Source organism: Tamandua tetradactyla, chromosome 22 (assembly GCF_023851605.1).
Source record: "Tamandua tetradactyla isolate mTamTet1 chromosome 22, mTamTet1.pri, whole genome shotgun sequence".
Classification (NCBI taxonomy): Eukaryota; Metazoa; Chordata; class Mammalia; order Pilosa; family Myrmecophagidae; genus Tamandua; species Tamandua tetradactyla.
Genome location: NC_135348.1, coordinates 39,283,468 through 39,308,162, shown reverse-complemented (window position 1 = coordinate 39,308,162; position 24,695 = coordinate 39,283,468). Strand labels below are relative to the sequence as shown.

The window sequence follows — 24,695 nt, the reverse complement described above, 5'->3', positions numbered from 1 at the left end:
ATCAAGACCCACCTGAATGGGTGGAGACACATCTCCACCTAATCCATTTTAACAACCACTCTTGATCACTCAAGATTACATCAACATCACATCAAGATGTGACTCCCTAAATCACATCTCCAGGGAGATGATCTAATCACAGTTTCAAACATACAGTATTGAATACGGATTAGAAGAAATGGTTGCCTTTACAAAATGGGATTAGGATTAAAACATGGCTTTTCTAGGGTACATACATCCTTTCAAACCAGCACAGACCTCATGTATAAGATTGGATGGAGGCATTACTAGCAGATATTCTAGTTTGTTGCTGACTTTAACAGTCTACTTCTAACATTTCATTATTAAGTCCAAGGTTTCAGGGTTTTGTTAAGGGAGATTTATTTTTCTGGGGTTTGCTAATAAGTTTAACTTGAGTTGACAATGAATTTTACTAAAGGCCTTTTCTGTACATTCTGTGATAATCTTAAACTTTTTCATCTCTTAACAGTTTATTTGCTAATACAGTAAGTTAAATGCACTGATTTCTAAATTACATAAACTTCTTATATTTTTCCACATTGCTTTTTTAATAATTCATTGCTGGATTCAGTTTACTAATTTTAAAACATTTACATTTATGTTAAGTTATCTGAATAGCCTATAATTTTCTATGGTCCTTTATCAGAGTTTGGAACCAAGGTAGCACTTATTTATATTACCTGATTGCTTTAGATTTATGGTAGTCCAATAAAATGAGCTGATGAATCCTTTTTCTTTATCTATAACAGATCATCTGCAAACAGTTTTCATCTTTTCCTTGAGAGTTTGGTAGAGCTTACATATAAAATATCTGAGATTGGTATTTTTTCTTTTTTTCTTTTTCGCATGGGCAGGCACCAGGAACTGAACCTGGGTCTCCAGCATGGCAGTCAAGAATTCTGCCACTGAACCACCATCACACTGCCCTGGTGTGCTTTTTATGAGTAGGCATTTGATCACTCATTTAATTTTTTTCAAAATTAAATTTATTAAGGTATAATATACAAACCATAAAATTCACCTTTTTAAAGTATATAGTTAGATGAGTTTTTGTAAACATATATGGTCAATGTTACTGCTAACATCACAATTAAGTTATAAAATATTCCTGTCATTCCACTAAGCTCACTCATGCACTTTCGCAGGCAATCGCCACCCTCTTCCTTAGCTCCTGGCAACAGCTAATACGTCCATAAACTTCTGCCATTTTCAAAATGACAATAAATGGAATCACACAGTTTATATACTATTGTGTTTTTTTTAATTAATTTTTTATTTTTTAAAATATAACAACAAACAAATGCAAACATTCTTAACTTTTGATCATTCCGTTCTACATATATAATCAGTAATTCACAATATCATCACATAGTTGCATATTCATCCTTATGATCATTTCTTAAAACATTTGCATCAATTCAGAAAAAGAAATAAAAAGAAAACAGAAAAAATCATACATACCATACCCCTTACCCCTCCCTTTCATCGATCACTAGCATTTCAATCTAAATTTATTTTAACATTTGTTGCCCCTATTATTTATTTTTATTCCATAGTTTTATTCGCCTGTTGATAAGGTAGGTAAAAGGAGCATCAGACACAAGGTTTTCACAATCACACAGTCACACTGTGAAAGCTATATCATTATACAATCATCTTCAAGAAGTATGGCTACTGGAACACAGCTCTACATTTTCAGGCAGTTCCCTCCAGCCTCTCCATTACATTTTGACTAACAAGGTGATATCTATTTAATGAGTAAGAATAACCTCCAGGATAACCTCTCGACTCTGGAATCTCTCAACCATTGACACTTTGTCTCATTTCGCTGTTGCCCCTTTTGGTTGAGAAGGTTTTCTCAATCCCTTGATGCTGAGTCTCAGCTCATTCTAGGGATTTTCTCAATTACTCTTGTGCTTTATTGATCTTTTCAAAGAACAGCTTTTAGTGTCACTGATTTTCTTTATATTATTTTTCTATTTTTAGTTTTACTGATTTCTGCTTTTACCTATATTATCTCCTGCTTTCCTTGGGGTTCAATATTTTCTTCTTTTCCTGGTTCTTAAGGTGGAAGTTTATATTATTGATTAGAGACTGTTCTTGAATATAAGCATTTAATAGTATATAAATTTTTCTATATTTATTTCTTTAGTTATACCCAACAGCACTTGATAAGACTTACAAGGGTTTTGTCTCTGTTATTAGTCATCACAAAGAACTAACTTGGCTATGCTAATCCTCTCTATTGCTCCTTGTTTTTTAGTTTGCTAATTATTGCACCAATCATTTTCATTTCTTTTACTTTTTAAAATTCTTTTGTTCTAATTTCTTAAGTAATTCATTTTACATTTTTCTTCTTTTCTAATAATTTTACTTGTCTAACCAATTTTTTCGTGAGATCGGACTGTATTCCATACTAACTTTCATCTCCTATACTAAGCAGTGTCAGGTCTTATGAAGAGCAGTTATTCAAAAAGTATGAGTGAAAGGAAATGCGAAAAATTTGTTCCAATGACTTGTAATGAAAATTTTTCAAAACTTCAAAATGTCTATTAGGACAAAAAAGCCTTAGAAGACATTGTACTGAGAACTGAAGGGTATAAAGAAGAAATAAAGAAAATGATTACCATGAGTTAAAAAATTATTAGACTAGGATCACAAAATTTATTTGTAAAACAAAAAGCAAGTCAATGAATTCTAGAAATATTTTAATTATATACTTAGGTATTAGAAACTACTTCTAGATATTAAAAACTGCTAAATAGTAAGATAAAAAAATTAAAAAATCTGGAATTAAAAATTGGATCAGATCTGTATAATATGTTGAAGCTTAAATCAGCTTATGCAAATAATATTTTGAATGACTGGTAATTCCCTAACAAAGAAAACTTGATTTTTTTAATTAATTTTTTTTTTAACTTTTTATTTTGCAATCTGTAGATTCACATGCAGTTGAAAGGAATAATACAAGAGATTACGTGTGTCCTTTATCCAGTTTCTCCCTATGGTAATATTCTGCAAAATTATAGTATATATCACAATACTGACAATGATACAATCAAGTTAAAGAACATTTCTTAATCATAGGTTGTCTCATCCTCTATGCTACCCTTTTATAACCACATCCACTTTCCTCCCACTGCCCATCATTAACCCCTGGCAACCACTAATTTGCTCTTACAATTTTGTTATTTAAGAATGTCATATAAATGGAATCATACAGTATGTAACCTCTTGGGATTGGCTTTCATTCTTCATTCTCTTGTTTGATTTCTTTTAGTGCTTTGGAGATTTCAGCATAAAAGTCCTATATATGTTTTGTTAGATTTACGCTTTAAGTATTTGATTCTCTTTTGAGTGGTTTATAGACACCACTGTATTCTTAATTTTAGATTCAACATGTTAATAGCTAGAATATAGAAACATAATTGATTTTGGTATGTTTATCTTGAATACTCTGACCACGGTGAGTTTATTTATTAGCTTAAGAGGCTTTTGTATATTCCTTGGGATTTTCTATGTATGTAGTCATAACATCTGCAATAAGAGTGATTTTCTTTCTCTCTTTCTGATCTGTATGACTCTCATTTCATTTTGTTGTCTTATTGCCCTAACTACAACTTGCAATAATACCATGGTGAACAAGAATGCTAAAAGTAGATATCCTTGCCTGGTTCATGATCTTAGGGGGAAAGTTTTCAGCTTTTCACCATTAAGTATAATGTCTGCTGTAGGTTTTTGGTTGATATTCTGTCAAGTTGAGGAATCTCCTTTTTATTTTTATTTTTCTGAGAGCTTTTATCATGAACAGGTGCTGAATTTTGTCAAATATTTTTTGTGCATCAATTTATATGATCATGCGATTTTTCTGCTTTAGTGGTTATACACTAAAGTGGTTAATACAGTGGCTTCCATTGATTAATTTTCAAATACAGAACCAGCTTTGCATCCCTGGCATACAACCCACTTGGTCATAGTGTATAATTCTTCTTTTTTATTGATATGGGCAGGTACCGGGAAACGAACTCAGGTCTCTGGCATGGCAGGCGAGAACTGCCTGTAAGCCACCGTGGCCCATCTTGTAATTCTTTTTATATATTGCTGAATGGTAGGATGTTTTTGTCTATATTCATGAGGGATATTGGAATGTTGTGCTATTTTTTTTTTTGTACTCCCTCTATCTGGTTTTGGCATCTACACCAGAATTGGAAATATTCCTTCCCTTTCCATTGTTCAGAAGAGTTTATGCAAGAATTGGTGCTAATTCTTCTTTAAAAATTTGGTAGACTTCTCCAGTAAAGTTACCTAGGCCAGGAGATTTCTATTTTGGGAATCTTAAAATTACAAATCAAATTTCCTTAATAGTTATGCGGTTATTCAAATTATCTATTTCATAATGGGTGAGTTTTGGTAATTTGGGCCCATTTCTTATAAGTTGTCAAATTTATGTTTGTAGGTTTATTCACAGTATTCCCTTTTATTATCATTTTGATTCCTGCAGGGTCTATAATGATACTCCTTGTTTGACTGTTATCGGTACATGTCTTCTCTCTTTTTTTGCTTTTTCAGTCTTGTACAGATTTGTTGATCTTTTATAGAACCAACCTTTTGTTTCACTGATTACTGTCTTTTGTTTTCAATTTCATAGATTTCTGCTCATATTAATCTTTCGCTTCTTTCTGCTAGGTTTGGGTTTATTTTGTTCTCTTTACTAGATTCTTGAGGCAGAAGCCTAGATTATTTTTCACTTATTCCAGTGTGGTATATTGTAAAAAAGGCCACAAATTCTTCACTCCTTAAATCCATACTCTTACAATATGATGTTGCATACCTTTTTTCCACAGCCTTCGAACCTGGGTTGACCAGGTGACCTGCTTTGCAATGGGGTTATAAACAATTCCAGAGAGGCTTGAAAAGTATTTGTGTATTTGGATTTCTCTATCTTGCTATTCCTGGGGACTTCCATCTTGTTATTCTTCACTTGCCATGGCTAAGTGAAGAAGTTGGACTAACCCTGTGGCCCAGATTAAGCCTGCCAACTGCAACAGGTTGACCAGCTATTGCCAACCATCAGATTATTCTGCCACCAGCAGACCTACCAGCTGGCGAGAGACACATGCCCTGCAAAGATTAGTCCAGGAGGGCCAGACCAAAGAATCTATTCTGTTGTCCCCCAAATCATTATCTTAATAATTTATTGCTTTGAGCCACAAAGTTTTAGAATATTTTAATACTCAGAAATACATAACAAGGGAACCTAGCTTTCTTGGTGTTAACTCAAGCACATTTCTACCTTTGCAATGGCCAGGTCTCTACCTGGAACACTCTTTTGAACCACACCACCTGGTGTTCACCTTGTGAACTTGTTCACCTCCTTTAAGTCTTTGTTCAAATCTCAACCTCTCAGTTGAGGCCTATTCTGAATACCGTTTTTACAATTGCAACCCCACCTCCACCCCTAGCACTCTGGATACCGCTCATCCTGATTTTTTTTTTTTTTAATGTAAATCCATTTACTGATTTACAACTTAGAATTCAAAAGACTTTATGCATCACATTTTATCAACTTTAATATTAGTTAATACACAAGAGGTTTATTAGGTTCCATGGAGAAAGAGATCACATGGACTGATCTTTTTTCTTCTCTCTTTTTTTTTCTGAAGTACTTATCATCTCCTAACATACTATATATCTTACTTAGGTATTGTGTTTGTTTATTGCCTCTCTACTCCTGCTTAGAGAAGTTCCAAAAGGACAGAGGTCTAAAACTCTGTTGTAAATTGATGTGCTTCATGTACCAAGAATAGAACCTTGTACATAGTAGATGTTCACTAAATATTTATTCAATAAATAAATAGAGTCAATGTTCTGTAGGTGCCTATTAGATCAAACTGTTAATCACATAATTGATACCTATATCCTAACCCATTTTTTGTTTATTTGATCTGATACCAAGAGAGTTAAAATCTTTCACTATGATTGTGGATTTGTCTACCACATGCCTTGTATTTTTGTCGGTTTTATTCTTTCATGTCTGGTGTTTACATTATAAACCAACTTTAAAAGTAAGCTTTTTAAGAATTTATAACAACCATTCAACCTACTTGGTCTCTCTCTAAATGTTCTAAATTAGACAGGTTTCACTATAATATTTTTGAGCAGAATTACAAATTAAATTTTATTCAACAATAACAATGAATAATAGGAATAGCTAAGATGTATTTCAGGTCCTGAGTCATGTATTCACTAGTCTCATACTGTTCTACTTCCAATATTTAATGAATATGCAGCCTAAAAAAACCTAATCTACTAAAGATGATATAGTATTAACAGTGGTTGGTAAATAAAAATTCATGTAATAAATGTGGAGCATCTGTATAATAGTATACTATGCAGCACTAAGAATGATAACATAGATATGATGTTTATATATTGATAAATGAAAATATGAGGCTACTAAACAGTATTACATTACTCCATTTTTGCTAAAATAAAAAAAACTATACATTTAAAAAGCTAACAAAGGTTGTCGTCAAATAATGGAATTTTGAGATTTTCATTTTCTGTTTGATATATTTAAGACTAAAGTTTTTTATAATGGACTTGAATTGCTTTTATAATTTAAAAAACTACTTCCATTTTGAAAAAATCATTACTATTTTAAATTTAAAATCAATAACATTTAAAGAAATTAAGGAGGATCAAATAAGAGCCCCCTAGTAGAAATGTCTAGGGACCAAAAAGTAAATTTATTTAAATTAAAAAGTTGATGAAGACAATAAAATAAACATATAAAAAGAGGTACATAAAATCTTGAAAACTAAAACCTTTTCTTGAAAACAGTACTCTATTTTATATGGAAAAATATTTAATTATGGAAAAAATATAAAATAAATAGCAAAAATCACTTAATTTTTAATTTTTATTTTTGGCATGGGCAGGCTCTGGGAATTGAACCCGGGTCTCTGGCATGGCAGGTGAGAATTCTACCATTCACTATTGTACCACCCAATTTTTAATGATATTTTAAATGATTACATCATAGAACAAAACCTTATTTGACCATACTTCCTAAATTTTAAGTATTATGACTTAGGGGAGTAAAATACATTTTTTGCCATTGAGTTTCTTTACCTTTGAAGTCTCTTATCAAACCACTGGGCCAAAATATATATGTACAGTATTAAGTTGTTTGAATTTGAGAATTATTTATTGGTTTTCCTTCTTTTCCCTTCTCTGTTAATTCCCCACTCCTCTATTGGTGCTGTTTGGTATAACTTCCTAAATAAAGTACATGCTCTGGAACCCTTTTCTCAGGGTCTTCTAGTGGGGGTACCCAAATAAAGATATGAAGTAGTCTTTTACATGTAGACACATTTTTTTCTAAGGAAGTTAATTTTATTCCATAACTGCTGGTTTTATCACCAAGATTCATCCCTTATCCCTTCATATCTATATTTCAGTTGCTTCCTGACAGTCTTGTTTTTTTGTCTCTTCCCATCTCAACAGACCATACATACAAAAAGATACTGACAGAAAATTAATGAAGGAAGAAAAAACAGCCTCAGGAAAAATTATGCCATCATTAGTCCCCTGAAGAAAAATAATTAATAATAAAATAACAACATTCAGTTTTGAAAATACCTAAGTTGTTTTCGTAGTTGCTCAATTTCCACATTTTGCTCAGTTACTGCTTGCAGAAAATGTTGATTGGTCTGTCACAAGAAAATAAGATAGAAACATTCACTGTTAGAGCATTCTAGACTAGATCTTTAAAATTCATAAAGTATGTAAGTAGAAAAACTGAAACGAAACTCATGACAATGATTAAATTTCTGTGAAGATAAAGTGTCTTTATCAGATGGTCTTTCTTCACACCTTTACTGCTTGTTGGTACCTGCCTAACTTCATTACCACTACCAGTGGGTACCTGCTTGACTTCAAACTGCCTGCAGCTGCATTAGGGCTTTCTTAGTGCTTTCCCTGACCACTGAAGCATACTTCGCTTCCTACCTGTGTGAAGGCTACAAGTGCAGAACTAATGTCCCACCCTGCTCTGGGGCAGCCAATGACCGAAAGGGAGGCCTCCCTTGACTGCTAGAAGTCCCCCGATGACTGCTAGGAAGAACCACCTTTGCCCTATGGGTATGGTAAATCTGAGGACTATTCTACACTGGCTTCCAGAGCTCAGTAGTGGGATTAAGTTTCAGTTACCCATGGGGTGTTAATTTGATTTTTAAAAATCCTTGTTTGTTGGCTGCCTTTCCCTCCCTTTCTTATCTTACTTCCGCACTCTCTTTGTTGCTCCCTGGTATTATCTCCTAAGTATGCATGCTTTGGAACCCTTTTCTCAGGGTAGGCTTGTGGAGGAATAGAATGATATAAACTATCTTCTAAGTGTAGAAAATTATTTTCTAAGGGAATTTCTCCATAAGTGCTGGTTTTACCATCATGGTACAATCCCTTTTTGTTCATATATACATTATAGTTACCTCTTAACTCAGGGTCTTGATTTCAGTCTCTTCCTATCACAACAGATCAAATATACATGTCTCTCCAACTAGAGTTTCTGAAGCAGCTTTCATCATGTTTTTTCTCATACTCTACCCAATTTCACTGACTTCATATTTTTAACATACCAACTTAAACTCTTTTGCTTAATTTTCAGTTGATAAATTTATTAAGAAATACTAAGAACCTATTACATAAATGTACTATGAGCTTATGTGGGACTAAGCATTATTCTGATCACAATAGCTTGGGCTCTATGTTCAAGTTCTCATTATTTCTTTGCTAGACTACTACAGAATTCTCATGCCTACATCCTATACTACTACTAAAGCAATCTTTCTAACATACATTTACATTATGCCACAACTTTGCTTAAAAGCTATCAGTGGCTTCCAAATGCATATTCAAAGTTTTATGGCCTGTATAGACATTTATAATCTGGAATTAAGCAACCTTTCAGCTTCAACTTTCTGCATTCCCTAGCATGTCTTTGACAATTCTGTGATAAATTACTCACTACTGTAGTTCCCTCTGCCTGGGATGTCCTCATTATGCCTGCATTCATCCTTAACATCTCCCAGTTGCAAGGTTATTTGTGTAAGGAAAGCTTCCCAGTGTAGTAACTCACTTTCTGAAAGAATTAACTGTTTCCCCTCTGCATTTTGTTTAAGCTTTATGTAGACCTTTATAATATCTCTGATCACATTTCATTATATTTAAATTTCATGTATTCCTGGCTATGATGTGAGCATTTTTGAGGATCAGCTTTTCCCAGAACTCCCAGTGCCCGGCACATGATTTAGTACATTCTAGGCACCTATACTTTGAATAATGAAAAAGGGAATATTTTTATTAAGACATGAAAGAAAGCATCAGGATTATATCTTGATCTTGGGATACAGACTACTGCAGACCAGAATTCAGAAAACCAACTATGGCGTGCAGAGAAGGAAGGAAGGAATAATAAGTAGAAAAATCATACAACACCAGAAAGGTTAAAAAAATTCAAAAACTGGGTATAACATTTAGCATAAATCAGGGGAGACATAATGTATATATGCAAACAACTTAAGTTATCTTAAAGAAGACAATTTGTTCTATATTACTCCAGGAGATAAAACTACTCATCAATAGGTGGAATTTGATGAGAAAAATTTAAGCTTTCTATTAATCAGAGGGTTTAAAGGAAAAGGCTCTTTGGGAAAGTGATGAAATATCTTATAGGGAATATTCAAACAGAGGCAAGATGAGCGTTTAATTAAAAGGCGTTTAATAGAAGGATGTCTATATCATTTGGGGGAATAGATGACCTCTTAATATCTTTTCAAATGATTTGGTTAAGCAATCTCAGTAATTTCAGCCCCAAATGGTTTATATCTCTGATTTCTACAGTGCCTGTCATACACAATTGCTACCTTATTATATACCTTCTTGGTTTTATCATAATTAATGTTTGTGTTATGATTATTTGAGAGAACCTCAAGATAAATGACATAGAGTAATTAGCAGAAATATAAATTATAGTTGTGCATTTTAAGAAGCTAGTGTAGGAAACAAAGGTTGCTAGCAAGCCTAGTAGGAGTGCAACGACTGCAGCTGAATATCACTTAGTTGTTCTGTAATTGCGATCACAAAGAAAATTATGTACTATACTAATATTGTAGAATTTGGAAATTCATAAAGGGCTAGGGGAGCATCCCTTTCAATTACTGTCTATTTTAACACCTATTCACTGATTCATTTACGTTGGTACTGTTTATCTAAGTAGAAATAGGGTTTGTTGGTAGACAGACACTCCTGTGCAACTCGGAGAACCTATAATAGTGCAAAGAACTTGTGTGCAATTAACAGATACCTTTGAGTAATGTTATAGAGATGAAAAACCTTCAAAAAAATTATTTTAGTAAAGATACTCACTAAGATATGCGAATTCTCACTATCTCTAGGCACAGTAAATAAATATAAACTTGTACTTTTATGTACCATTCAAGTCAACACACTTCACACTTTACCTTCTGCATATTACTAACATACACTGGTAATGACAAATAATTCATTTATTTATTGCATACTCATCAATTTATTATACATATATATGAACCTATTCATTTAATTCATTCCTGTAATCATAAAACTTTTAATGAAAATGTCTTGATTTTTTTTTTAAGGGCACTGTCTTCAAGTCTGGTAACTCTTAGTTTGATCTTGACCCAAATTTTCTCTTGTGACTATACTCTGAATGCTCTTTGAGATGTGCAGGATCTTTATAATCACTTAGTTCTCTCTATACTTAGCAATCTTACTTGATATCTAGTACGTACATTAAGAAAAACTGAAAGTTTTAAAATTTCTCTTGACCATTTTCCTTTATTTTAACCACTTGTGTGGTCCTTGTTTTGCTCTTTATAGCACAACTCCCTTATATACCTTGTCACCATCAAATTTATTTAAGCTATAGTTTATTATTCTTAGCTTTTGGCCTTAAGCTATAAATTACTGTGCCTTAAATATTCTTGTGAATACTCCAGTATCCTTCTTCTCATGAATTACCTGATAAGCCTTAGTCTTTCATCAGAATGATTTTGGTTGTTTATAATTAAATAGGGGCTCTGTGGTGTAAGATACCAAAAGATTATGCAATTCTCAAAAATGTAGAAGGCAAACTGAAAGACTGAAAAACTATAATGTTAGGTTAAAGTATAAGTTCCATGTAGAAATATATTCAGTTAAAAAATGCCTTTCTTATTTATGGAAATTAGTCATTTTGTCCTGGAGGACTTTAATATTATTTTGAAAGTGTATTATCAAAAATAAATCACTGGGCATTCTTATTTGTCAACATAAATAGGATAGGAAGAGATTTTTGAAAATAAATTTTTACATGGTTAAAGGAAAAAAAATTAAGTAGAATAAAATTGGATAACTTACTTTTGATAACACACCTCTACCCTTATACACAGACATTTTCATTAGGTACTAACAAAAAGTAGCAGAATAACTAAACAAGAATGAAGAAAGGAAAGAGGAATTACCTGGGATGTCATAATCCTATTACTCGACAATAAAGTAAAAATAAAATTCTAAGAAGGTAAATAAAAGAAAGGAAAATGAGACAAAAAATGGTTAAGTGAAGAATTAGGAGGGCTAATCATATATTTCTTTATGAAAAAGATACAGGGAAAATTCGGTGTACCAAAGTGAGCACTGGTGGTCAACCAACTAACAAATGGCTCTTAGTTTCCTTATATTTTTAAGGAACTGGGCCATTCATTTATTTAACAAACATTCATACTATTCTTATTATAGGCCTAGCAATGTACTAGACAAAACAGAAAAATAAAGCATGTGCCCTCTTCTTGACTTCACAGTCTAGATTATTCTTAGAATATCATACCAAGAACCCTAAAAGTATTTTTATATTAGATTATATTTCTAATAGACATTAGCTTTTAGATCTCGAAAAAGTACTGTGAACCATGATGCACTATTTCAACTCCATGCAACATGTTTCTTTTTGTGGTTGTTGATTTACATCAGCATAAACAAATAAATAATTATCTATAGTGACAATTTCTAGTTTATATAAATGAGTACACTGAATGGATGTTTTCACTTACCATTTCTATGTTCTCATTAGTAACATGAAGTTGTTTGGTCAACTTTTGAAAACTGGTCAGCTGATCCTAAAACAGTAAAGTGTGGGGGAGCAGAGTAGAGTAAATAGCATTTTGTTTGTAATCCATATCTAAAATTTTTTAAAATTAAATTCAAGTCTAAAATCATTATGCCTAAGTCTAGGTGGAATTGGTTGTTTTTCTAACTATTGTTATATGATTAATACTTGAAGAAACAATTTTTTTAACAATGAAAAATTAAGGTAGCAATGAGAAAATAATATAGCTATTTATATTTTCCATGAAGCCCATTATTTCTAGGAATTCAACCCATTAGTAAATACATATGGTAGAAAGACCTTGTCCAAGATTGGAGAATTATATTCAAAACCACTGAAAATATAATACAAAGCATGGCACAAAGGGTTAGTACCCCTATCTTTTTTTTTTTTTTTTAATTTTCATGGCTTGAATGTCACACAGGTTTTCAGTTGTTTAATTGCTTGTTCTGGTCCTATTAATCGTTATTTGTGCAGATGACACAAAATTGGAAGGGACCATTAATGTCAGATGAAAAAATTACAGATTAATAGATAATCAGGGAAATAAGGACAAAGGTAAAAGTCTTATATAAGAAAATTAACATTATAGCTGCTGTGCAAGAATGATCTTACTCAGGTGAAAAAAAGCCCAACTAATCAGTTTAAGGTTGATTGAACTAAATGAAGAAATACACCTAGAGAACTTATGTTAAAAACGGTTTTCAGAGCTAAGAGTCTGTAAAAGTCCTTTGGATCAGATTACATGTGCGTTATTTTTAAACTGGGAAATGTTTAGAAAAATCTTTTTTTTTTTAAATGCAAAGCATTATATAAGTATTTCATAATTTCCTTTAGACAGAAATCACTAACTATAATGATAATAATGGGAACACTTAAATTGGAATTTGAAAAATCTAAATGAGAGTAGAAGAGAGGCATGAAAACGTATTTAAACAGCCAACCACTCAAAATCCACAGGAAATGGCTCAGAATCGGAATTACTCAATGTACCTACAGAAAAAGAACAAATGGAAGAAAGAAGGCAGCAGATCTTCCAACATAATGGATGGCCCTGTGAGACAGTAAGTTTAACAGAGGTGTAAAGCAAAAGCTAGATGTCCATTTAAAAGAAAGAATATACAGTGATTTTTGCTTTGGAAAGAAGTCCTTAAAAACCATTAAGGCTCCTTCTAAAATTCCATTCTGATTAATTTATGTTAGACAAACAACATTTAGTTTAGTATGTCACATTTAAGAGTGTTACTTTTTCATTTTATATAGTACTGTATGTAAATTTATTTGAGCAAGGTTCTTCACTGGCTATGGTATAATGAATAGGTTTTCGTTTGTTTTGTTTTAAACCAGACAGGATATCAAATAAAAGTTTTACCTGTCCATTTATATACAATAATCTAAACCACTTCATATAGCTACTTCTTAGAGCTAAACACTTGACTGCTAATCACATTACAGAACCTAATGTATACCAGACACTGCTTTAATGATCTGCTCAAGAGATATCTAATTGTCAAAGAGCTCTTCACTAAACCTTGTGTCTGATGCTCCTTTTATCTACTATATCAACAGAAGAGTAGAACATATGGAATAAAAATAAATAATAGGGGGAACAAATGTTACAATAAATTTAGTTTGAAATGCTAGTGGTAAATGAAAGCGAGGGGTAAGAGGTATGGTATGTATAATCTTTTTTTTCTCTGTTATCGTTTTATTTCTTTTTCTGTTGTCTTTTTATTTCTGTTTCTAAATCGATGCAAATGTTCTAAGAAATGATGAATATGCAACTATGTGATGATATTAAGAATTACTGATTGTATATGTAGAATGGAATGATATCTTAATGTTTTGTTTGTTGTTAATTTTTTTATTTTTTTAATTAATAAAAAAAGATACTAAAAAAAAGAGCTCTTCACTGTTAATATAAATAGGATAATAAAGACTTAGGTATTCCTTTCAAAGCTGATTTCCTTCAAAATGCAATTTCTTTTTGATATATAAGAAAAACATGAAACCCATGATTACCTTTTGCTTTTGACTTTCAACTACATGAATCTGGGCTTCAGTCATATGTTCCTGGTAAAGTTTCTGCAGTCTGTCTAACTCCTGAGAAACAGTTTGCCAGAGTTCCACAGCCTGAGTTTTTTCCTATTAAACGGAAGTACATGGTATTTGATTAAATTATCAGCAGGTTATTGCATAGTACAAAAAAATCATTCTTTCACAGAAAAAGTTGCTTTATAAAGTCACAAATAAAAATAAACCTATGAAAAGATGCTATTATAGCTACATTTTTTGAAGATAAGAGTTTGAAAATAATAATTTAGAGAATAAACCGAAAGATGAAAAATTCCTTACTTTGAAATTGTCTTTTTACTCAGATTTCATAGTTAAAAGAACCTTGGTTCAGAGACACAAATTTAAACTGCTATCCTTGTTAAGTCTAAGCCTTAGAAATTACTGAGTAAAACTCTCTGCCAACCTCTACTGCAAAATACAAGTTTTTCCTGTTTGTAAAAGTAATAAATATTCATTGTAGAAAATTAGAAAGATGCAGAAGAATAAAGAAGAAAATAAGAATTAGCTATAATTTAATCACTGATAGTAAATATTGGTAACATTTGAATATACCCATCTTTATAAATGTATGTATTGACATTTACAGATATGCTTTAGGGTTGGAGCTTTGTTTTGTTTTCTTTCAACAAAATCAGGAATCATATAGTATATTGTTTGTAGTATACTATTTTCACTTGGCATTTTATAATGAGAATTATCTCAGGTCAATATTGTTCTATCCTTAAATAGAATATTGTTCTATTCTTAAATAGAACAATTCCCTAAGCGTGTTCCAGGACCTTTAGTGTCCCCCAGATTCTTTTCATCGTTGAGGTCAAAATCATGTTCATAGCAATCAAAGGCATTATTTGCCTTTTTCACCAGTATACAGTGAAGTTTGCCAGTTTTCCAAAGGCTACATATGATGTGTGATATTATACTCCGAGGGTTAATAGATCTGTGCTTATGCTTCCTTTTGTTTGAAAAAAAGTATCAGTTTTACTTACTAATATGATACATACTGATGGAAATAAAACTCACAAAAACAAAGAGTTCCTTGGGGTCCTCAAAAATTTTTAAGAGTATAAACATGTCCTGAAACCAAAAAGTTGAGAAATGTTGACCTAGGAGGGAGAGACTATTATCTTTCTAAGGAAGGGAAACCTGAGGCTCAGGCAATTTGCCTAAGGTCCTTCAGCAAGCTGTCGACAGAGCCTCGAAGAAATCTGCATGTGTTTGTCTCTGAATCCCAAACTTTCAATTTCCAGGTCAGAGATAATCCACCTACTTCTAATAAGGTAAGATAGTGCAGTGAAAAGAGACGCATTTTTTTGAACATAATGAGTAGACACTAAAACAAATAGATGTACATAAGTTTTACATATATTATTATTGGAGCATAACATACATTCAGAAAATGCAGAAATAATTTTTTACAAAATGAGCACACCCATGTAACCAGCGCCCAGTTCATGAACATTATTACCAGCCCCCAGAATGCCAGATGTCCCTCTTGTGATCGCTTCCAATTACTACATTACCACCTCCCCACCCCCAAATTACCATTAGCCTGACTTCTAACACCATATATTAGTTTTGTCCAAAACTAACATAGCTTTAACAACTACAGACAAACAGAGAATATGGAGTTAGAAGACTTGATTTGGATACTTAATTCCCGACGGAACGATTCTGGACAATTTACTTCATTTTCCTGAGACTAAGTTTCCTTCTCTGTGGAATGTTAAAAAAAAAAATCCCTTATACCTTAAAAGGTTGCACTGTTTCCCAACTCTGCCTGGTGACAAGAATCTCCTGGACTACTATTTAGAAAACCCAGATTCTTCTAGAGCAGTGGTTCTCAAAGGAACAGGATCCTCAGTATACCTTCAGAACTTTTAGAAATGCAAATTCTTGAGCTCTATAACAGACCCCTTGAATCAGAAACTTCGGGAAAGGGCACCTAGTTGAATTTGTGTTTCAACAAGCCCTTCAAGTGATTCTTATGTACACGGGAAATTGAAAACTGCTGTACTAATACATTATTTTAAAAACTGTTATAATAACCCATTATTTGGGTAAACCACAATTTAACTGAATCCATATTTTTAGATATTTAAACTTTTTCTAATTTTCCATTACCATAAATAATACTAAAATTAATGCACATTCATGAATCTTTACATATAGTTCCAGAGCATAGATTCCTAGAAACTGAATTAGGTGGTTAAAGGATATAAACATTTCTAAGGTTCTTACCGACAAAAGTCTTTCAGAAAGGTTTTTACAAGTCATATTATAGGAAAAAGTATTCTATAATAATAATATTAAATTAAGTACTTAATATTGTACTATTGCTATAGGCTCCCAAATCAATACACTTGCTCTGCCCAGTACCTTCTACATCTAATTTTAATTCTTATTTTCCTGTCTGGCTGATCAATAAAAATGATGATAAAAATAATAGGCAATATTTACTAACTAACACATGTGTTAGGCATTTTGCTAAGTGCTTTATGAGGATTTAAAAAATTTAATTACCATGAGAAATATAAGATAAGAACTCTTACAATCCCCATTTATAAATAAGGAAGGTGAGGCACAAAGAAGTTTCTCATGATCACAGAGCTAGAAAACAGAATGGGGACCAAACTCCAAACAGTTTGTCTCCAGAACCCATCTTGCTACATTTTCTCCAAAATCCTGTATGTTCCCTGAAAATAGGAATCAACATTTTCCAGTGTTATCTGCGATACTTGATAAATTATCTGGTATATAACAGACACCTAATAAATAATTTGTGGAATCATTGAAGATATTTGAATAGTCAGTTAAATTTTCTATGCTTATTACACTGATAAAAAAATTTAGTAAGGTATTATTTTTCTTTCAATTTTCTATTTTTTACTTTGTTTAATTTAGTTTTTACCTACTCAGTTTGGATTCATGCAGTTTTCATGCATAGCAAAAAGGTCTCTTAATATAGTGATAGACACAAATATAACTGTGTTTTATCTGAGTTTTAAAAACGCATTGATAAGGCAGGCCACAGTGGCTCAGACGGCAGAGTTCTCACCTGCCATGCCAGGGACCAGGGTTTGATTCCTGGTGCCTGTCCATGCAAAAAATAAAACAAACAAAAAACAAACGACTCATTGATACATAAACATTGCATTTATAAGTAATAAACATGATTAACATTATTTTTATGGAATTTAAACATTTTTCTGTTAGTCATACTTATAAATTGTCAAAACTCCCATTCATTTAAAATTTTTAATTTATACATAAAATAGAGATTTTGCGTGAAAATTTGGTTTAGTCAGTTTGCTTTTCTCTTTTGAGTTGAAAGTTGGATTGCACCAAAACACAAAATTTAGCAAAAACTCGGACCATCTTTAGACACACAGGAAACTGAGCAAGCTGTAGATAGAGAATAGCAAAGAATGGAGCAGTAAAGATAAGAGAAGGAGTGAAGAATGAGGAAAAAGTGTACGCAGCAGCGGGGAATATTATTAGGAGTCAAACACTATTTCTGAATTTACCATTGTTTTCACATAATCCAATATTCTTTCTGAGATTTCAAGGGAGAACATGTGATTAACCACATATCCCTTGTCCTATTCACATATGTTTTTTTCATTCCACTCTATAAACCAAAATAAAACCATGGCAGAGGAATGTGATGAAAAACAAAAGTAACTTACAAGTTTTAATATCGACAACAAAAGTGGTAAAATCAATGCTAACCATCTAAGGTATCCAGCTCCTTTAGAAATGTGGCAATAATCAATATTCATCTTAGGATGAATACACACTGAGAAAGGTAGTTATACAAAACGTGTCTGGTCTCTTAGAAATAAAAAGGGATGAGCTATAAAAATAAAATATGAGTCAAACCTCATGAATCAGTAAATTTTAGTTATTTTATATCAGTAGGATAGTATTTACTAAAGTAGAGTCGGTGAGTATAATTTTCAAAGGAGCAATGCACAAAGGAAGATACATTATTTATATGTGCACAATTACAAAGAAAACTTTAAGTGTATAACACAATTGTAAAGTACAATCTAGAGATGCTTTTAGAGATAGAGTCCTTTTATACAGGGCCTATTTGCAATCTTTTTCAAGAGTAATAATGAATGCATATTGTGCTCCAACTTTTGAAAGAGGCATCTGATATCTGGTTACAAGTCTATTTGTAATTGTAAGTAACTTTTTTGAGTTCTATATAAATCCTTCTTGATAACACTAGTCTTGAGTACAGTAAAGAATATACTGCTCTCATTTTTGCTCTACTACTTTTTCTTTCCCTTTTTAATTCAGTATTTAAAACACGTCCTTTATCAAACTAAATTTAGCCATTCTGATTAACTTAAAGTATTATTCTCATGAATGAAGATTTCTAAAACCAAATTTCTAAGGAATAAAAACAGATAATTCTAAAATCCACATTATAATTCAGAATTTCTAATCCCGATTTAGAAGTGAGGAAGCTGAGACAAAGAATTTCCTAGGCTCACACAGCTAGAATGCAGAAGAATGGGGACCCAGACCAATTCAAGATACGGGATACCTAAGATATAAAATTACAAATTAAAATAAAATCAGTCTGCGTATAAATTCACAAACAATTACAGGGTTGAAAAACGGGATATATATAACATAGCTTCCCAGAGATTTCAATTACTATGAAAAAAAGGGAAAAAAAAGAAAATGTGTTATACTTGTAGAAATATAGCTTTAGAAAAACGTAATTCCCTAATCTTTGAAAACTGAAGAAAATACAGTATCAGAAGGAAACATGGAAAAATGAAAAATGAGTAAATTTAGGCAAGTAGCCTTAATTTTCTTTAAAAATTTCTTCTGACATTTAAATTTTTTTTAAAAAAATAAGAAATCACATCAAAAGGCTTTACAATTCATTTCAATCAAATTTATCAACCATATTTATAACGAATAGTGAGAATATTCACTAAAAGTTTCACTATCTGAGGAAAAGACAGTACAATTGTAGAAAATGAAGTATTAACAATTTTGCTATTTTGTTTTCACTCAGAAATAATGACTGACAGATTTTTAAAAGCTCTTTATTCAAAATATAATTTTAAAATATATATATGTCAACTCACTTGATTGGCTAGTTGCAATTGCTCTTGAAGGTTCCTGATGGTTTCGTCATCTATATATATATCATTTCCCATCTCTGTGCCAAACGGAAGGGTCTCTAATTGTTTTTCAATGGCATCTTTTAATTTACTGTGTAACCTTTGAAACAGTTAACATAGAAATAATCTAAATTCATTTTAATAACAAGCATTATTGTTTCAAGGTCAAATAATATAAGCAATTAGCTCAAAATCATTCTTTACACAAAACCATTTTTTTGGTAGAGTTTAAGCCAAAAATTAAAAGTGTTTAATAACTATTAAATAACATGCTATGAAAATAAAGTATTATATAATAATTTCAAATCAATAATTTGTCATAAATAATTCAGACATAATTTAATTTTTCCCTAGGGACTTTTAAACTTTTCAAAAGGTAAAATTCAGATATTAACATTAATTGATACAAGTCATTCAAAAAAATCTAAAAAATATGACTATAGTTTCAGCTAGTCATTAAATGGACATAGGATATTAAATCTTATAGAATTTTTTATTGTATTTCAGAAAACTCATTTCACTCTGTACTAGTAGTACTAATTAATAAACAGAGTAAAACAGATAGTTGCTAGTCATGAAACCAAGATTACTAGAAGCTTTACATTTTAGCAGTTTACTTACATAAGCTTGATCATATTTCTGAAGTTTCAAATTTGACTTTAATTTTACCATTAAATAGTAGACATTTCATGTTTCAAAACAAACACACAAAAAAAGCATAGGAAGGTACAACTTAAAAGACTGATGAAGTGTTTTATTTTAGCTATACAAACCTAAGAGGCAAAACCTTTATAACTTAATGTCAGAAAAACTCAAAAACATTTTATATAATTAGAAAGGAAAAATATTATATATAATAAATAGTTCCCAAGGGTGAAATAAAAATTATCCAAAGACATTACCTCCATCTACCCAAAACATTTTTTAAAAATCTCCTCAAAAATAAAAATCTCCTAAAAACCACAAAAATTTAATCTTCACGTTACTGGAAATAATGTTCATCATATACAATAAAACTAACAAGATAATTACTGCTACAGCAACAACAAAAAATTGTTTACTCAATAAGGAAAGGACAGAGCTTGCCAATTATTCTCTAATTTAAAATAAAAGTACTTAGACGTATCAGTAACAAAGGTTCTTATTTTTAAGTATCTGACAGTATTTTTTTAAAAATTACTTTTCCTCATACAAAATGATATTTTGCTTAATAGAAAAAAAGAATATACAGAAAAACAACAGTTTTTAAAAACACCCAAATCCCAGAGAAAAACCACTATTTTAATGCTTTGACATATTGTCTAGCAGAATCTTAACTGTCCATTAAAATAGCAAATAGATATATCAGATTGTTAATATAATACCATAATCTGTTTTTTAACTATATCATTTAAACATATGCATTTTCCCATATTCTGAAGTTTTCTGTAAATATTTTAATGGTAACATAATATTCCAATATTCATATTTGTATCACAATCTATTTAACCATTTTTTCTAGTAATTTTAAACTAATAAAAACAAGCACTGAGGCATATAAATGGTATAAAACTGATGAGGAGGAAGTGGTGGAGATGGAGCAGCAGAAGGGGCATAAAAGGTGAAACTAAAACAATGGGCAAAAGTCACATGGGGTTTCTTCTGGAGGTGATGAAAATGTTCTAGAATTAGATGGTGTAGATGGTTACACGACTTTGTGAATATAACAAAAGCACTGAACTGTAGTATTACGGGTGAATTTTATGTTAAATGAATTTTACCTTCATTAAAAAATTGATGCTTCCTTTTGTTGCACAATTTCGACCATATTTTTCTAGTTATCCTTTCTGGGTTCTATTGTGATTAATAAGAAGTCAGTTGTCAGAGTTATTCTATTAGAGGTTAATTTGTAATTTTTCTGCAGGAACCACTACTTCTGCCACAATTAGGAAGCTCAACAATCAGGAGGCATCTGTATCAAGTGACGGTTCCAGAATCATACCTCTTTGGTTGAGATCTTGGGATCAGGAAGTTACTCCCAAAGCTGCCGCCTCAAGGCAACGCAGATTTAGCTTAGACAGAAACTGCCACCAGAACTGTCTGCTCTAGAGCCAGCCACACTGCACTTGCTAGTTCTTATTTGTAAAACTGATGCCTCAGGCATAGGCTCTCATCCCACTTAGGTCCCAATTCAACTTCTTACAAATACATATCATTAGCCAGAAGCTAATTCACATCTTGAACACATTTTTAGTATTCCAGCCTCTTTAGTACAGGAAGGCTGGAACAGATTGTCAAATCAATCTACCATATCTGCCATAGCCTGTTGTAAATCGGAAGTTGCACAATTTATTTATACACCATCCAAAGTGATAAATATATGTACAAAAGAGTTATTTTTTTCTATGAAATAAAAACTGAATGTGAAAAGTTCAATAAAGATGACTTAAAAACTGTTGGTGAATTAGAGGTAGGTAAGATAAATATAAAAAGTCAGAAAAATTATAAAACTATAGAGGAATTCTACAGTACAAAAGGATCTCTAAGTTGCTGCTCTTCTTCAGAGAAACTAAAACTGAAAATTATAAACAATGAATGTATATGGTGCATCAGTCAGGGTTCTCCAGAGAAACAGAACTGGCAGAATATCTATATATGATATATTTATATACATATTATGAGAGTTATTATAGGAATTGGACCATGTGACTATGGGAATTGGCAAATCTGAGTTCTACAGGGCAGGCCACAAGTTGGGAACTCCCAATGATGGTTTTGATGAATCCTCCAAGAGAAGCTGGCAGGCTGAAGCAGAGATGGAAATTCTCTCTTCTGACTGCTGAAATTATTACTTCTCCTTTTAAGGACTTCAACTGACTGCATGAGACTTTTCTCGTTGCTGAAGGCACTCTTCTTTGTTGACTGGACATGTAATCAACCATTGATGCAAGCAACAGAGCATTAACTTAAATCTATGAAATACTTCACAGTAACAATCAGGACAGTGCTTGCTTGTCCAAAATATTGGACACCATAACTTAGCCGAGTTGACACATTAATCATCACATATGGTTTATGCACGAAAGACAACAAGATCTACACTCAACAGGCCTACTCCAAATCAAGACCCTGGCATTATTAAAAAAGAAAAATTAAAGAATAAATTCACATTTATATTATTTAAGTCACAGTCAAAAAATTTTTAAAGACATTTTTATTATTCTCCATTAAAGGGACTCTCTTAATCAATAGGACAACCAGTCATCTTGAAAGGCTTCTACTATATATTATATCACGTATATACGAGCAACACAAAAAAGTTTTTCCAAATTTTTGATCTTGACTATTAAGCTGCAAAAAAGATATTTGTGATGCATCTAAGTATTTTTTAAGAAAATGAATATTGTACTATAATACTGACAGTTATTGATAATAACTGCAGTAGTGAAGTTATAGCTAATCATCACAAACAGGCAACAGGAAGTTGATAAATATAACATAAATACTATTTTGACCTTTCAGGTGGTAAACATGAAGCAAACACAGTTCTAACCTGTATTTCTTTGTCAATTACAGTAAGATACAACATTCTTTTACATACAATTAAAATGAAAATTGCTGCCTATTAATTTTTGACATATGATTGACCATGGCTACATTTGGATTTTAGAGGTGTTAAGATGAAGAGAGGGTCATATTGGTGAATCTCAGAATCAATTAAAGAAGGTAAAAGAAGAAGCAAGACAAATATATACAACTAGAAAACACTGCAGGCGATACCTTCTCCACATGCATCCCCCTACCTGACAGACTTTACTCATCCTGTAAGTCCAAGCCTATTCAATGCAGGCATTCATACCACTACCACAGTACCATATTAAATAATTCCGATTAATAGTGAAGAGCCTAATAGCTAAAATTGTTGCTTCCCTTATGTCTTTCTATGAATCATATACTCCTTTCTAGAACAATCTTTCTGGAATTTTCCAGTTCTAAAGTGTAACTGGAATAATATAGAGTGTATCTCTTTCCCTGTTTAAAATCTTTGAAGAGTTCAATATGTCATCTGTAGTAAACATTTAAATTCCTTAGCATAGCATATATGATGTTACATTATCCAGTTCTTGTCCAACTCCTAGTTTCAACATGCATAATCCCCCCTAAAATATAAGCTTATACACAGCCATATAAAATAGTCTGTAGTCTATTAAACATATGTTTTGTCAGGTGATGAACTCTTACTTATTCCCAAAGAGTGGCTTAAATTTCACAACTCATTTGAGCCTCCTCTGATGGCTCCGGTCAGAGTGAGGTCTTTCACAACTACATACCAATGCTATATTGGATGTTAGTTATGGCACCTGTCAAGTCCAGGCTTAAGCAATCCTTGTCCGCAGCCCACATCTCTGGAGAGGAGCATGACATAGGAACTGTGCCAGCTTGAAAGGATTATGTGTCCTAAAAAAAGTCATGTTTTAATCCTGATTCATCTTGTGGAGGCAATCATTTCTTTTAATCCCTATTCAGAACTATAGGTTGGAGACTTAATTAGATTATCTCCACAGAGATGAGGCTTACCCAATAGTGGGTATTAATTTTGATTCATGGAGATGTGACTCCACCCATTTCAAGTGGGTCTTGATTAGTTTACTGGAATCCTTTAAAAGAGGAAGCATTTTGGAAAAAGCAAGAGAGCAGCAACAAGAGAGCCAAGGGAACCACAAGAGCCCACAGAGCTAGGGACCTTCAGCGATGAAGGAAAATGCCCTTGAGAAAGCTTCACGAAACAAGAAGCCTGGAGAGAAAGCTAGCAGATGTCATCATGTTTGCTACAAGCCTTTCCAGTTGGGACAGAAACCCTGAACTTCATCAGCATTTCTTGAGTAGTGCCTTAATTTGGACATTTTTATAGACTTGCTTTAATTGGGACATTTTCATGGCCTTAGAACTATAAACCTGCAACTTAAAAAATAACCCCCTTATTTTAAAAGCTCTTCCAGTTCTGGTATCATTCCAGCAGCTAGCAAACTAGAACAGGGACTATTCTGTGCAGAAGGGGAGTCAATGATTATATTAGAATTTTCCATATTTCTCAAGGACAGCCCTATCATAAACTGGCTGGCAGGGAGGGCTCTAACAGATATAAGAAATGGCAAGCAGCTAAACTAACAAAACTATAGAATAGAGAAAATCAGCTGTTTGGTGAAAAAAAGAGCAGTTACTCAGACAGCAGGGGTATGACCACAGAGGAAACCATGAGGGCAGTATGAGAGAACTGGTAAAGAGGA

The 24,695-nt window shown here is 32.2% G+C and overlaps 1 protein-coding gene across 15 annotated transcripts in view; it reads right to left on the bottom strand.

Moving 5' to 3' along the window:
* SCLT1 (sodium channel and clathrin linker 1) overlaps positions 1 to 24,695 on the bottom strand; it is a 289,811-nt gene that overhangs the window by 182,238 nt on the left and 82,878 nt on the right. For all 15 annotated transcript variants that reach the window (XM_077140031.1, XM_077140032.1, XM_077140040.1 and 12 more), the window contains 4 exons: positions 19,393 to 19,528; positions 14,228 to 14,350; positions 12,150 to 12,215; positions 7,666 to 7,736 (listed from right to left, as the gene is read on the bottom strand). In XM_077140031.1, the coding sequence (XP_076996146.1) occupies positions 7,666 to 7,736; positions 12,150 to 12,215; positions 14,228 to 14,350; positions 19,393 to 19,528 (396 nt within the window). The remainder of the gene's footprint in view (positions 1 to 7,665; positions 7,737 to 12,149; positions 12,216 to 14,227; positions 14,351 to 19,392; positions 19,529 to 24,695) is intronic.